The sequence below is a fragment of the Carya illinoinensis genome, chromosome 15 (genome assembly GCF_018687715.1).
Source record: "Carya illinoinensis cultivar Pawnee chromosome 15, C.illinoinensisPawnee_v1, whole genome shotgun sequence".
Lineage (NCBI taxonomy): Eukaryota > Viridiplantae > Streptophyta > Magnoliopsida > Fagales > Juglandaceae > Carya > Carya illinoinensis.
In genome coordinates this window covers 16,235,115-16,247,498 of record NC_056766.1, presented here as the reverse complement: position 1 = coordinate 16,247,498, position 12,384 = coordinate 16,235,115, and the positions used below count along the sequence as shown (strand labels likewise).

General features: G+C 34.8%; 1 protein-coding gene across 1 annotated transcript; it reads right to left on the bottom strand.

The window, feature by feature from the left end:
• Positions 1-1,095: 1,095 nt before the first annotated feature.
• LOC122295825 (disease resistance protein LAZ5-like) lies at positions 1,096-6,649 on the bottom strand. Its single transcript, XM_043105082.1, has 5 exons — positions 6,105-6,649; positions 4,470-5,574; positions 3,633-3,917; positions 2,543-3,544; positions 1,096-2,463 (listed from the first exon to the last, which is right to left on the bottom strand). Exons 1-5 carry the CDS (start codon positions 6,629-6,631, stop codon positions 1,903-1,905), a joined length of 3,480 nt encoding a protein of 1,159 aa, XP_042961016.1. The 5' UTR covers positions 6,632-6,649; the 3' UTR covers positions 1,096-1,902.
• Between the last annotated feature and the right edge of the window lie 5,735 nt (positions 6,650-12,384).

The window sequence follows — 12,384 nt, the reverse complement described above, 5'->3', positions numbered from 1 at the left end:
AGTTTTACCGGTCTAGTTCGGTTGGATTTTCTGGTTTTAATATATTAATTATATTAGTATTACTAATACATTTATCAAAAGAAATATATTGAGAATTTATTAAGCAATAAAATGTATTTAATATATATTTTATATTTAAAATTTATGATCAAATAAATATTTATATTTAAGATTAAAATGTTATGTTACAAATTATAATACACTATTTCATACATAATTATATATATTATATATAAAAAAATTATATATAATATTAAAATAATATATATATATATATATAATATGCCAACCGGTCGAAAAACATAAAACCAATTCTGAATCTGAGTTGATCGATTTTTAAAATAAAGGAACCGAACCGGTCAAAAGCCAAATTGAACCAACCGGTTCAATCCAATCCGGGCCGTTTTTCAATTTTTCAGTTTATTTTTACAACCCTAGCATTTATCTACAAATCTGTGTCTGAGGTAGTGCTCATCTGGGTGTCGGTGATTCCAGAAACTTCTTAAAACTAAACCACGAGGGTCTCAATTTGCGTATAACTGTTTCTGTTTTTTTCATTCTCCAGCTCCCATACTCGTGGTTGAAACAATGGTGTCAGGGAACAGGCCTTTTTACCCAATTTTCGGTTTTGCATCATAGGTGTGACCTTCACATATATATGTCTTTGGGGGACCTTTTGCTAAATTATCATCAAGAACCAAAGTTTGATTTTGTTTTGAGGAACGGGACTCAAAAGACCAAGGTTTTATCACTTTGTTCTCTTCATTTATTTGCAAGTTTTTGCATTTTACTCAACAGGATATAATTGTCAGAGCGTTGCGCTCTGTTTTTGGCCACCCGAAGAGGGGGGGTTCTGATTTTTCTCTAGACAATCGTTTTGGTGCTTGGATTTCTTGGTTAATCATCTTTCATATTGCTTACCCTGATTACAGAAAAAATAAATAAATAAATAAATCCTGTTTGTCGCTTGTAACCAAGGTTTTTGACATGCAGGCTTTGATACAAATTAGCTTGACTGCCGCTCTATATGTCTATGGCTGAAGTTATATAACATAGAACTGGAAAGACTTAAACATTTATAGGAATTGGTTTATATGTGTGTAGGAATTCAGTACAGATTATTCATCAAAAAAAAAAAAAAATCAGTACAGATAAATTGGGAATCCTTCTGATACACTGTGATTCAAATTGTAAAACGGCACAGGGATGCAATGTTAGAACCCTGTTGTGATGGTGTTGTGATGACTGAATGTAATTGGGAATGAATGTAATAGTGGCTGTGATGTTGCAGGAATGGAATAGGGAATGGATGGAAGCTGTTTGTGGAAATGCCTCAGAGGGCCATACGTATATTAGATAAGGGAAAGCGTCGAAGGTTTCCCAACCTCCATACAATTCTCTAACTTAACAAAATTCCAGAATGATCTTTCCTGCACCTCACTCTCCTCCTTAAGTCGACGTACACCCTTGTACCAGACTGGGTAGAAACCATAAACTGATCTGTAGCAATGCCAAAGTAAATCACTGACCATAGACCCAACACAGAAAACACTTTAATAAAACGGTGCGCAGCAACACTGACGCTAAAACTACACCAAACGACAGACTCAGCATGACTCTACAAAAACGATAGACTTTGTTTCATCAAAACGTTCGTTTTTATTGAAATTCCACAGCTGTCCACCAATGCCTGATACGGTGCCGTTTTATTGGGTCTTTCAACCCAAGCACCTTTTGTTTTTTGGTATTCAGAAAGAAAGGGGGAAAAAGATATAATATGCAAAGAGAAAGAACAAAAATTAAAGGGAAAAATTACTTGAAAATCAAAAGAACACACGTAAAAGATATCCCAACCAAACCACATAGTATAGTATGAACAGGGGTGACTTACTTGGATTATCATTAATTGAATTGCTGTTTATAAGTACCTTGTCCAGCATCATCGGCTTCATCCATTTTTCTTTTTTTATTTGATCTCCTTTCATTCTTATATACCACTTTGGCTCTGCAAGTTGTATAAAATGGCACTGACCCCCTATGAGGATGATGGAGATAAAATTGAATTCGCAAGTTGTCCAAAACATTTAGCTCAAAAGATTGTAAATTGGAGTACCCCACCCATATATTATATCCAAACCAATCCAAATTAATCAATTCCACCCCTTTTTGAATACTGCATACATGATTTGAGCCATCACTGGTTATCTTAACACCACCAATAATACCCTCCTCCCAGTAATAATCATCATCAAAAAATATTGCGAAATATAATACAATTCCACTTATCTCCTCCAAATAGTGCGGCCCCTCAATATCTATTGCCCACTCTTCTTTTCCCCTTGGTCTAACATCATCGTCAAGCCCTTTCACCATTGTATTATTTTTTAAAAAGTCATGAACATAACTCAACCACTCTGGAATCTGATTTTCTGGAAACAAAGTAGCATCATGATCATAGAGTCCCTGTTAAACAATTATCATCATCATCATCAATTTAATTTGAGCCATGCATGATATTAAAAATGAGATCACAAATACATACCTTCCACAATAAAGGGTTTTGCACTTTATCATTCCATATATTCACATGCAGTTTGTCGCAACCATCCATTTCAATCCATTTTAGCGATCTGATGTGGCTTCCATTGAATTCCAATATTTTTGATACTTCTGTAAATCTTTCTAATGACTTGCATCCCTCAACATTTATGAACCTCATATTTGGAGGAAGCTCTAGTATTTCTTCAAGTTTCTCACAACCGCGCAAGAAAAGATCACTTAGTGTAACGAATTCTTTGATGCTCGTGGGAAGGCTAACAATGTTAGTCTCCGATAGATCTAACAAATGCAAACTAGCCGAGGAATTAAACATGGTAAATAAAGTATATATTGGAAAGAAATTTGATTTTGATTGGAAATAGTTTTGAAGATTCAACACTTGTAATGCAGCACTCTCATTGCTTGAATTCGTTGGAGGCACCAATTCATGGAGTGTTTCTTCACGTAATGATATCTCCTCTTGCATTGTTGTAGACTCAATAGCCATAATGGATAGCCCATCATCCCTCATCTCCTTTACAAGATTTGGACAACCACCAATCTCAAGCTCCCATAAATGTTTCAACAGAATGCAAGCAATATTTGGGAGACAAATAAGGTTTTTGCAGTATGATAGATTTAAATAGTGAAGTCCAACGAGGTTCCCAATGGATAAAGGTAGATCTTCTATTGCGGTGCCACGTAGAACCAATTGACTTAAAGATTCTATTTTACAATCGATCTCAGGAAAATCATGAAGGCTTGAGCAATCCCAAAGAACAAGATTGCGTAAAGATCTCAACTTCAGGCTTCTTGGAAGAATTCGAAGTTTAGAGCATTCAAAAAAATTCAAGTTAGAAAGATTTTCCAGAGATCCAATGGAATCATGCACCTCAACTAATTTTGTACAACATGCGACAATCAATTCCTTCAAATTTGAGACGCTTGAAAGATCTGGAATTTTTTTTAAGAATTTACAATTCCAAAAAGCCATAGTTGTCAAATTCTGTAAAAGAAAAGAAAAACAGTTGAATGGAATGTACTTCATAATTCAAAGGAAACAAAAAATTGTTGGTGATTATAATTGTACGTACCTTGGGCTTGAATCCCTCCCCCAACTTCTTTATGAGGCTATGATGCATCCTAAAGACAATGAGTTTCTTTCCTTGGAAATTATGTGGCAAAGATTGTAAAGAATATTTAGACCAATCAAGTACTCTTAGCTTGTCGGAGAGATAATTGGGTTTACAAGAAAAACCTGCATTACGATTTATAAAGACTCTAAGTCTTTTCATATGTCCAAATGCTTCCGGATGCAAGATTATCTCGTCATCACCTTCAGGTAAATCTACTACTATGCCTTCAATTCTGTTTGGCCCCTGGTATAAGAGAATGCAAATATAAGAGTGTCACTAAAATTAGTGCATAAAGTTGTTCATAAATTACAACTTCCTAAAATTAATAATTTTTGCGTTATATTATTTCACAAAAAATAGTACTCCGTCCATATCATTACATACTATTTTTCTTTTTGATATCTTAAAAATAAGTAGTATTTATCGATTCCTGAAATTTCCAATACTAATATACGCATGCTAAAATATAAAAGATTGTCTTTTTCCCAACTTACGTGCACTCCCATAACTTTCAATAAAACAAACGCTAGCTTGAGGAGACAATAGACACTAAATTAGAAAATATTAGAAAATATAGGATATTTGAAATGAAGAAAAGACATCTAGATTTTGTACTTTTATTGATTCATCTTAATTATTAATAAACGAATTCTATAAATAACTAAAAACTCATATTGATAATTTAAAGCATATATATATATATATATATATATATAAATTTTGTTATAAACTCATATGATCAATAGGTCTCACTTTTGGAAATGGAAACAAATGTAAAACCTAATTTATTCTTACCGTACTTTCTTCTAACACTTCACGGATATCCTCATGAAACCACAGTCTACTACGTTTGCTAGGATCTTTGGGTGCTTCTAGTCGAACAATTTCTCGTCCCATATCTTGTAACAAGTCATGCATCCAAACATATTCATTACTCCCTTCAGTGGTAATAAGACATTTGTCTATCAGCCTCTTGATTCCATGAACCGGAGAAAAAGCACAACTATCAAATATTTTCATGACATTAGCCAAAGGTTCTCCTTTGAAGAAAAATGCAATATCAAGGAACATTTCCCTCTCATTATCATCCAGACCTTCATAACTCACTAAGAGTATTTTGTGAATATTACCATTTGGAATATTTTTATACTTACCCAATGCACTTTTCCATTGATGTATACTTTGATCTTTTAAATCCGAACCTAGCACTGTTAAAGCTAGTGGAAGACCATGTGCATAGTTTATGGCTTGTTTAGAGAGTTCCACATAATCGTCAAGTGGTTCTTCTTTCTTGAAAGCATGCAAGCTAAAGAGCTGAAGAGCTTCATTGTCATCCAAAACCTTCAACCTGTATTCCGAATCAACTTCAAAGACTTTTAATAATTGTTGATCTCTTGTTGTTATGAGAATTCTACTTCCTGAACCAAACCAAGCCCGATCTCCAGCTAATTTTTCTAGTTGGACCAACTCATCCACATCATCAAGAATTAGTAGAACTCTTTTAGAGCGAAGTCTATGCCAAATCACATTGACTCCTTTATCAACATCATTAATATCAAATTTTGTTCCTAAGATCTCGGAAAGAAGTGTATTTTGCAATTGAACTAGACCTCCAATTTGTTTTGATGTTTCTCTAATATTTTTCAAGAAACAACTTCCTTCAAATTGAGAAGAAATCATATTATAAATATATTTTGCAATAGTTGTCTTACCAATTCCACCAGTTCCTAATATCCCTACCGCATGTATAATATCATTTCTTCCGATATTTAAATGCTGATAAAGATCTCGTATACGAGGCTCTATTCCAATTGGATACTTAGCAACACTTAAAGGTGTACGGTATGCTATTCTTGAGTCAACCCACCAAATAATTTTTTGGATAAATTCTGACTCATCCCTATCAATAAAAAAGAGAAGAAAAGTTTAGGCTTTGCACAAGTAAATGAATATGAATATAAATATGATTGACAAAATATATTTTGTTTTTCCCTTTTTTTATCTACATGACAAAGTTGACGATGTCAAGGATTAGCCTTCCTCCTTCTTTAATCTGAATGTTTGAATATTAGAAATTAATTGAAACTAAAAACCACTACTTAATTAAACGATTCCCACATCTTATTCCTTATATTACCCAAATAATAAAGAACTCCACCTTTTATTTAAGAGAAATACTATTCCCACAGAAAATTTATACCGAATTATATTTTTATTTTATTTTTCTTTTTTCTTTTTATTTAATGATTAAGAAAATATTTTATAATAATTTTCTAAATTTTATTATTTTTTAAAAAATATTTAAAATGATTAAAAAAATATCCCTGAATCATAAAAGATTTCTAAAATATGACTATGTTTTGTATATAATTATTCAATGCAAAAAATAATCATAAATATCAAATAGTTTTCGGTCCTTCATAAGCTTACCGAAAGTTCGCTAATGGGAACCCAGACAAATCAGCTACTCTTTTCAAAGCTACCTTCCATTTTAGCATCTTTGCACCATCCTTGAGCTTATCTCCAAGTTTATCAAAGCATTCTCCAAAACTCCCATTTTGATGCCGTACTTCCATTGGATCTACGTCGTAAAAAACTGGTAGAACAATTTGTTTTATTGTTTTTTGGCAGTCAAGAATCTTCAATAGCTCGTCTAAGCACCATCTAGATTCTGCATAGTTTTTAGAGAGTACAATGATAGAAATCCTTGACTTTTCAATAACTCTGAAAAGTGCCGGTGAAATCTCCTCCCCTCTTTCAAGATTGTTATCTATGTAAGTAATGATTCCCCTTTGATCCAAAGCATGGTATAGATGGGAAATAAAATTATGGCGAACATCTTCACCTCTAAAGCTCAAGAATACATCATGATTCCATGGAGGGATGGAAGGAGATGAAGAGAATGAAGAAGAAGAAGAAGCACCTAATTGAAAGGCAATGGAATTAGAAATATTCATGCTCTCAGTACGTCTAGAAATTACCCAAGAGGTCCAATTATATAGCACAGATGCCGTCTAGAAATTGATAGAGGCATTATTTGATGGTATGGTCGTTCAAACAAAAGGACGTACAAATTACGGCATTCATGCTATGACCATTTCAATAACGGTCAGAAAGAGCTATTTACAGTTTCCACATCACGAAATCAATAGAGAAGAATCCAAAAACTCCACTCTAGCTCTAAAGTCCACATGTGGAGAATATAAATGCATGGGTGATCTCATGCGGATTTTTTTTTTTTTAATAAAACCTCAGTATTTCATATATAACTTCATTGCATATATACATCTTTCCTCATTTTCCAGACTATGTGCAATGCAATCTGGAACCTCTTCTACCCAAACTTTTTCCTCAACTAAACTTGAGGCAGCATTTGCCAAATTATGTGCCACTATATTCTTTTCTCTATAGTCAAATTGTAAAAACCAATCCTTCCTATTTTTCAATAAATTCCTAATGTCATCAAAGGACCTAAAAAGGACATATTCTCTTCTTCACTCTTCACAGCCACTATAATTTCCTTGGCATCTCTTTCAAAAATTACTTTCTGCATATTAAGATCACTACACACCTACATTGCCTTCATAAGGCTTGACATTCTGCTACCTTTGATGTCTGCGCATTCAACCTGCTATCACATACTGCAAGCAAAGTCTCTTGATTGAGCTATAATATTGTGATTATTTTACACTTAAATTCGAGTCAATCACATTTTTCTTACTAGTAATTAAATGAATTAGGTCTAAATAAATCAATTCTAACTCAATTGATAATAGTCTAATTTTATGATCTTAATCTCTAATTTATTACATGAAATTAAAGATGTTAATTGTTGTGCAAATATGCAAATAAGCCATGCGGAAATTTTCAAAACTTCACGCACGAAAGCAACTCACGCCATGCCCTGTAGACTCACACACGAAAGTGTTGCAACTTCAACAACACAGAAATGGACTTTTCATATTTATGAAAATTATTAATTTTGCAACACCGATGTAAAAGCATGCTTTGAAAGTATTAATGTGAAAGCATTAATTTTGCACGAAAATGGACTTTTCAACACTAATGTGAAAGCATTAATTTTGCACACGCTAAAGCCTCTCTTTTCCCTCCTCGTCACTTTCAGCGTGCTTTTCACACTCCAAATTCAGCCAATCCGCTGGCAGCAGCAACAGGGAAGAAGACTTTGGACATTTCACACTCATCAATTGCTCTTCAACTTAGATGGGAATCTCACACTCTTCACCACATGGAAAACATGCAGGACGCATGCAGCAGGCCAGGAGACTTTTGACTCTACAATCAAGTTTATCTTCAAAGTGGACCCCGCTTGACTCTTCAAGTTAAAAGCACAATATGTAAATCACACGGAAAATGGATGCTTATCTTCAAGTGGACCCCAAGGCCTTGACTCTTCAACCCAAACGGAAGTTCTCCCCTGCATCATCTTCATTTCGGACTACTCCATGCCTGCTCCGGAAAGCACTCCACGTCTGTCCCCTGTGTCAAACCACACGGAAATCGTATTGGCTTTTAAGCACAACAAGCGCAGCACCTTTATGGACGCAGCAAAGCTGCGTTTTGAAGTCTGGGAGTTAAACGGAAGTCACGGGAAGCTCATTTGGTTTCTTTGGGTTTTGAAAAAAAATAGGAAGAGAACAGATTTCTTCTTCCGGTTTTGGAGAGAGACTACACGCAACATGGGTTTATTTTGAGAAAAGAAGCTGGGCAGTTTTCCCCTTTCATGGTGAGGACACTGGGCACTTTAGACACTTTAGAAAGGGAGAATTGGGAAAAAAAAAAGGTTGGACCAAAAGAAAAAAGGGAGAGAAGAGACGGAAGCAACAGACGAGAGGGAGGGAGAGAGAACAGACGCTTGCTAGAGGGTTGTAGACTGGTTTGCGGCCAACTCCCAAGCTCCACCATTCCCCTCACCTTCGATCACAACAATTTGCTTTCCATAAGTTCCAGCCGTGTTGTTTCATTTTCATTGCATTTACATTTAAACTTATCTCATTCAGTTTGCCTTAAATTCAGTCTTGTAATTCCTGCAGCTAGTATCTGAATTTATTTTTGGTTGCTTTAAATCTCTCTGCAGTAGCTTCTATTCCAGCAATCGTTTTGGGTTACGTATAAGTGTTTCCATATTTATGTTAGGTCGTTTGGGTTTGTATTTTGGTTTTATCTCAATTGTATACAATGATTTTAAGTAGTGTAATTTTTTTTGGGGTTAGATTGAACTCTATGGAATGGAAAATAGTGACTTTCTGATGTGCACACATGGTATTTGATGAAATGTCTCTTAGAAAGTAAGCTTTATTATCTTCCTTTTATTGCTTGGAATCATTGGATTAGATGATATTGATGAATGTGGTTTAACTTCTTAAGCGAGAATAATCATAATTTAATCAATGCACTTTCATGAATCCACTTAATGTATGAAAGTAATTGAAATAGTGTCAAGGTGTATTAGAGCAAAAATTTCTTAGAAGCGGGGATAATCATAATTTAATCAATGCACTTTCATGAATCCACTTAATGTATGGAAGTAATTGAAGTAGTGTCAAGGTACATTAGAGCAAAAATTTCTTAGACGCTAGCTAAATATTTTCTATTCCCCACTCGTGTTTGACACATTATATTTTTCATTTTTCTTGCATACTCTTTAGCACTCATCCACCATCTCATGCAAAAGGAAATGAGGGCATTTTTTATAATATCCAATAATCAATTCTCATTGTGAATATCATTATAAATAGTCTTAATTAATAATTTTCTTTTATTTTCAATAGTGACTGAATTTGAATATTAAACTGATCGTTCATTGAGGAAATGACTTAAGGACTCCTCTATTACTACTTGACAACTCTTATACTTGGGAGTAATTCTTAAAACACTTTTTAAGGCGAGTCACCTCTCCATTCTCATCTCTCATAATCATCCACATCCTCATTTTCCTCATCTTCATATTTAAAGAGGCATTCCAATTTACCTTTACAAAATCAGCTGCAGGTCTAACCCAAGCTGCCTTATTAACTATACTTGCATTCTACTAAGTTTCTGATCTCTCTGTCTTCTATTTCCTGTTTAAACTTTAAAGTCCTCAAGAGTCTCTACAGCTAATAATAACAATCTTTTTGGACATGTAAGCCTATTCTTGAAAACAAAAGTGTTCCTTCTCAACCATACTTTTATAAACTAAATAGCCACTTCCTCTAATTTTTCTTTATCAGGGCCTCCCATCAGCTTTCCCCAAAGCAACAGAAAATCCCCTCCATCCCTTTTCCATTTTTGTACCCCACTCAAACTATTTGTCCAGACATCATTAGTTGTAGGGCACTCCCAAAGCACATGCATCACTAATTCTTCCTCTTTATGGCAGATTGGATAGAAAGGATCCTCTACTATCTTTTTCTGAAAAAAGATTTTTTTTAGTAGGAAGTAACTCATTTGTTGTCTTCCACAAGAAAACCTACACTAGGTTTGGCACTTCTAGTTCCCATGTTCTCTTCCATCTATTATCAACCTATTTCTCCATAGATGATTCACCTTTGCCCTTTCTTCTTCTATCAAGTTGTAGGAAATAAGCACTCCTAATTGTGAAAACCCCCTTCTTTGATGGCCCTCATATTGCCTTATCTTCAATCTTGCCTCTACTAAGTGGTATACTCAAGATTTGCCTTGCTTCTTCTTTCTCAAAAATAGCATTTACCCTTTCATCATTCCACTCCCCTTTGTTCTCTCCTAATAAATCTTCTACCTTTGAATCTGCTCTAAGCACTGAGATTGGCGACTGAACTAAGAAGGATGTAGGAGTGTTCAGCCATTTATGACCCCAGATTTGTATCTTCTTTCCATCTTCCACCCTCCACCTCATACCCTTCTTTATTAAGTCTCTTGCACTCCATATGCTTTTCCATATCAGAGAAGGTTTGGTACCTAGCTTAACATCTAGAAAATTTGAATTCGTAAAATACTTTTCTCTAAAAACCACCAATGCCAGAGACTTAGGGGATTAAATGAGCCTCCAACCTTGCTTAGCTAGTAAAACTAAATTGAAACTACCCAAGTCCCTAAATCCCAAACCACCCTTCCCTTTTTATGCAGCCATCTTTTCCCACTTTCTCCACTGAATTTTCCCCTCCTTCTAATGCTTCCTCCGCCAAAGCTTCAAAAACATGTTGTTGATGTCATTGCATAGTTTGATAGGCAGCTTGAATACACTCATAGTGTATGTGGGTATAGCCTGTAACACTACATTGATTATTAATTCTTTATTTACCTAGACAAGAAATTATTCTTCCAGCTAGCAATCTTTTGCCATATTTTTTCTTTCAGCACTCTAAAATTGTTGTACTTTGATCTTCCTACAATAGTAGGTAGACCTAAGTATCTCTCATTGCTGCCACAAGCTAGTGCATCACCTGCTTCTAAAATTTTGTTCTTTACCTCAATCGAGGTATTAGTATTAAAAAAGATGGAAGTTTTATCTTTATTAAGAAATTGCTCTGATGCCTTCTCATACTTCTTTAAAATCTCTTACATTTTATTCCCTTCCTCAAGAGTGGCTCTACCAAACAAGATGCGGTCATCTGCAAAAAGTAGGTGATTTATAGAAATTCCACCTCGTGCCACTTGTACCCCTCTTATGATCCCAATCCTTTTTAACTGATCTAGCAAACAGTTGAGCCCCTCAGCACACAAGATAAAAAGATAGGGTGACAAAGGGTCAACCTATCTTAAACCCCTTGTTGGACTAATTCTTTCTCCTGGCTTGCCATTGACAAGAACTAAATAGTTCACTGAGGTTACACACTTCATTATAAGGTTAATCCACCTCTCACAGAACCCAAGTTTATTCATGACAGCCTCCAAAAAAACCCATTTTATTCGATCATATGCTTTTGACATATCTAGTTTCACTGCCATGCTCCCCATCTTACCCTTCTTCCTAGTTTCCATGGTATGAATCATCTCATAAGCTACCATAATGTTATTTGAAATGAGTCTTCCTGGTAAAAAGGCACTCTGTGTAGGGGCCATTATCTCAGATAAGACTTTTTTAAATCTATTGGTAATGGTTTTAGTAATTAATTTGTACAAAACATTGCACAAACTAATTTGCCTGTAGTCACTCACCAATTTAGGCTCTTTTATCTCGGGTATCAAAGCTAAAAAAAGTATAATTCAAAAAGGGAATCCAAGAGTTACCATTAAGCATAGACAAAGCAGCTTCACAAACCTCATCAGCTACTTGATTCCAATGGCTTTGATAGAAACAAGCACCAAATACATCTCGTCCAGTGACTTCAGAGGGGACATTTGTTTCACAGCCTCCTCAATCTCTATTCTAGAAAAATTCTTTGACATCATCTCATTCATTTCCCTTGTCACTCTTGGCTCCATGCTTCTTAAACAGTCTTCTAAATCTGCACTAGATGGATCAGTTGAGCTAAACAGGTTCTCAAAATAATGACTAAAGGTTCTTTCAATCTCACTACTTCCACTAAATACTATGTTTTGCTCTTTAATAACCTGCCTTGTTGTGTTTCTCTTCCTTCTTTGATTTGCACAAGCATGAAAATATTTTGTATTTTTATCCCCAATCTTGTACCAATTGACCTTAGCTCTCTATTTCCACCTTAAATCCTCCTTCTCCAATAAGTTACTTAGCTCCTCCTTTTCTTTTCTAAACTCATTAACATTTTGT

What these genes read in the sequence shown, in the direction of transcription:
- LOC122295825 (XM_043105082.1), bottom strand. Translation starts at nt 6,631, where the DNA reads ATGAATATTTCTAATTCCATTGCCTTTCAATTAGGTGCTTCTTCTTCT. An exon ending in AAGTGTTAGAAGAAAGTACG is followed by an intron (nt 3,918 to 4,469) that starts GTAAGAATAAAT and finishes CTCTTATACCAG; the next exon opens with GGGCCAAACAGAATTGAAGG. An exon ending in AAAACCCTTTATTGTGGAAG is followed by an intron (nt 2,464 to 2,542) that starts GTATGTATTTGT and finishes ATTGTTTAACAG; the next exon opens with GGACTCTATGATCATGATGC.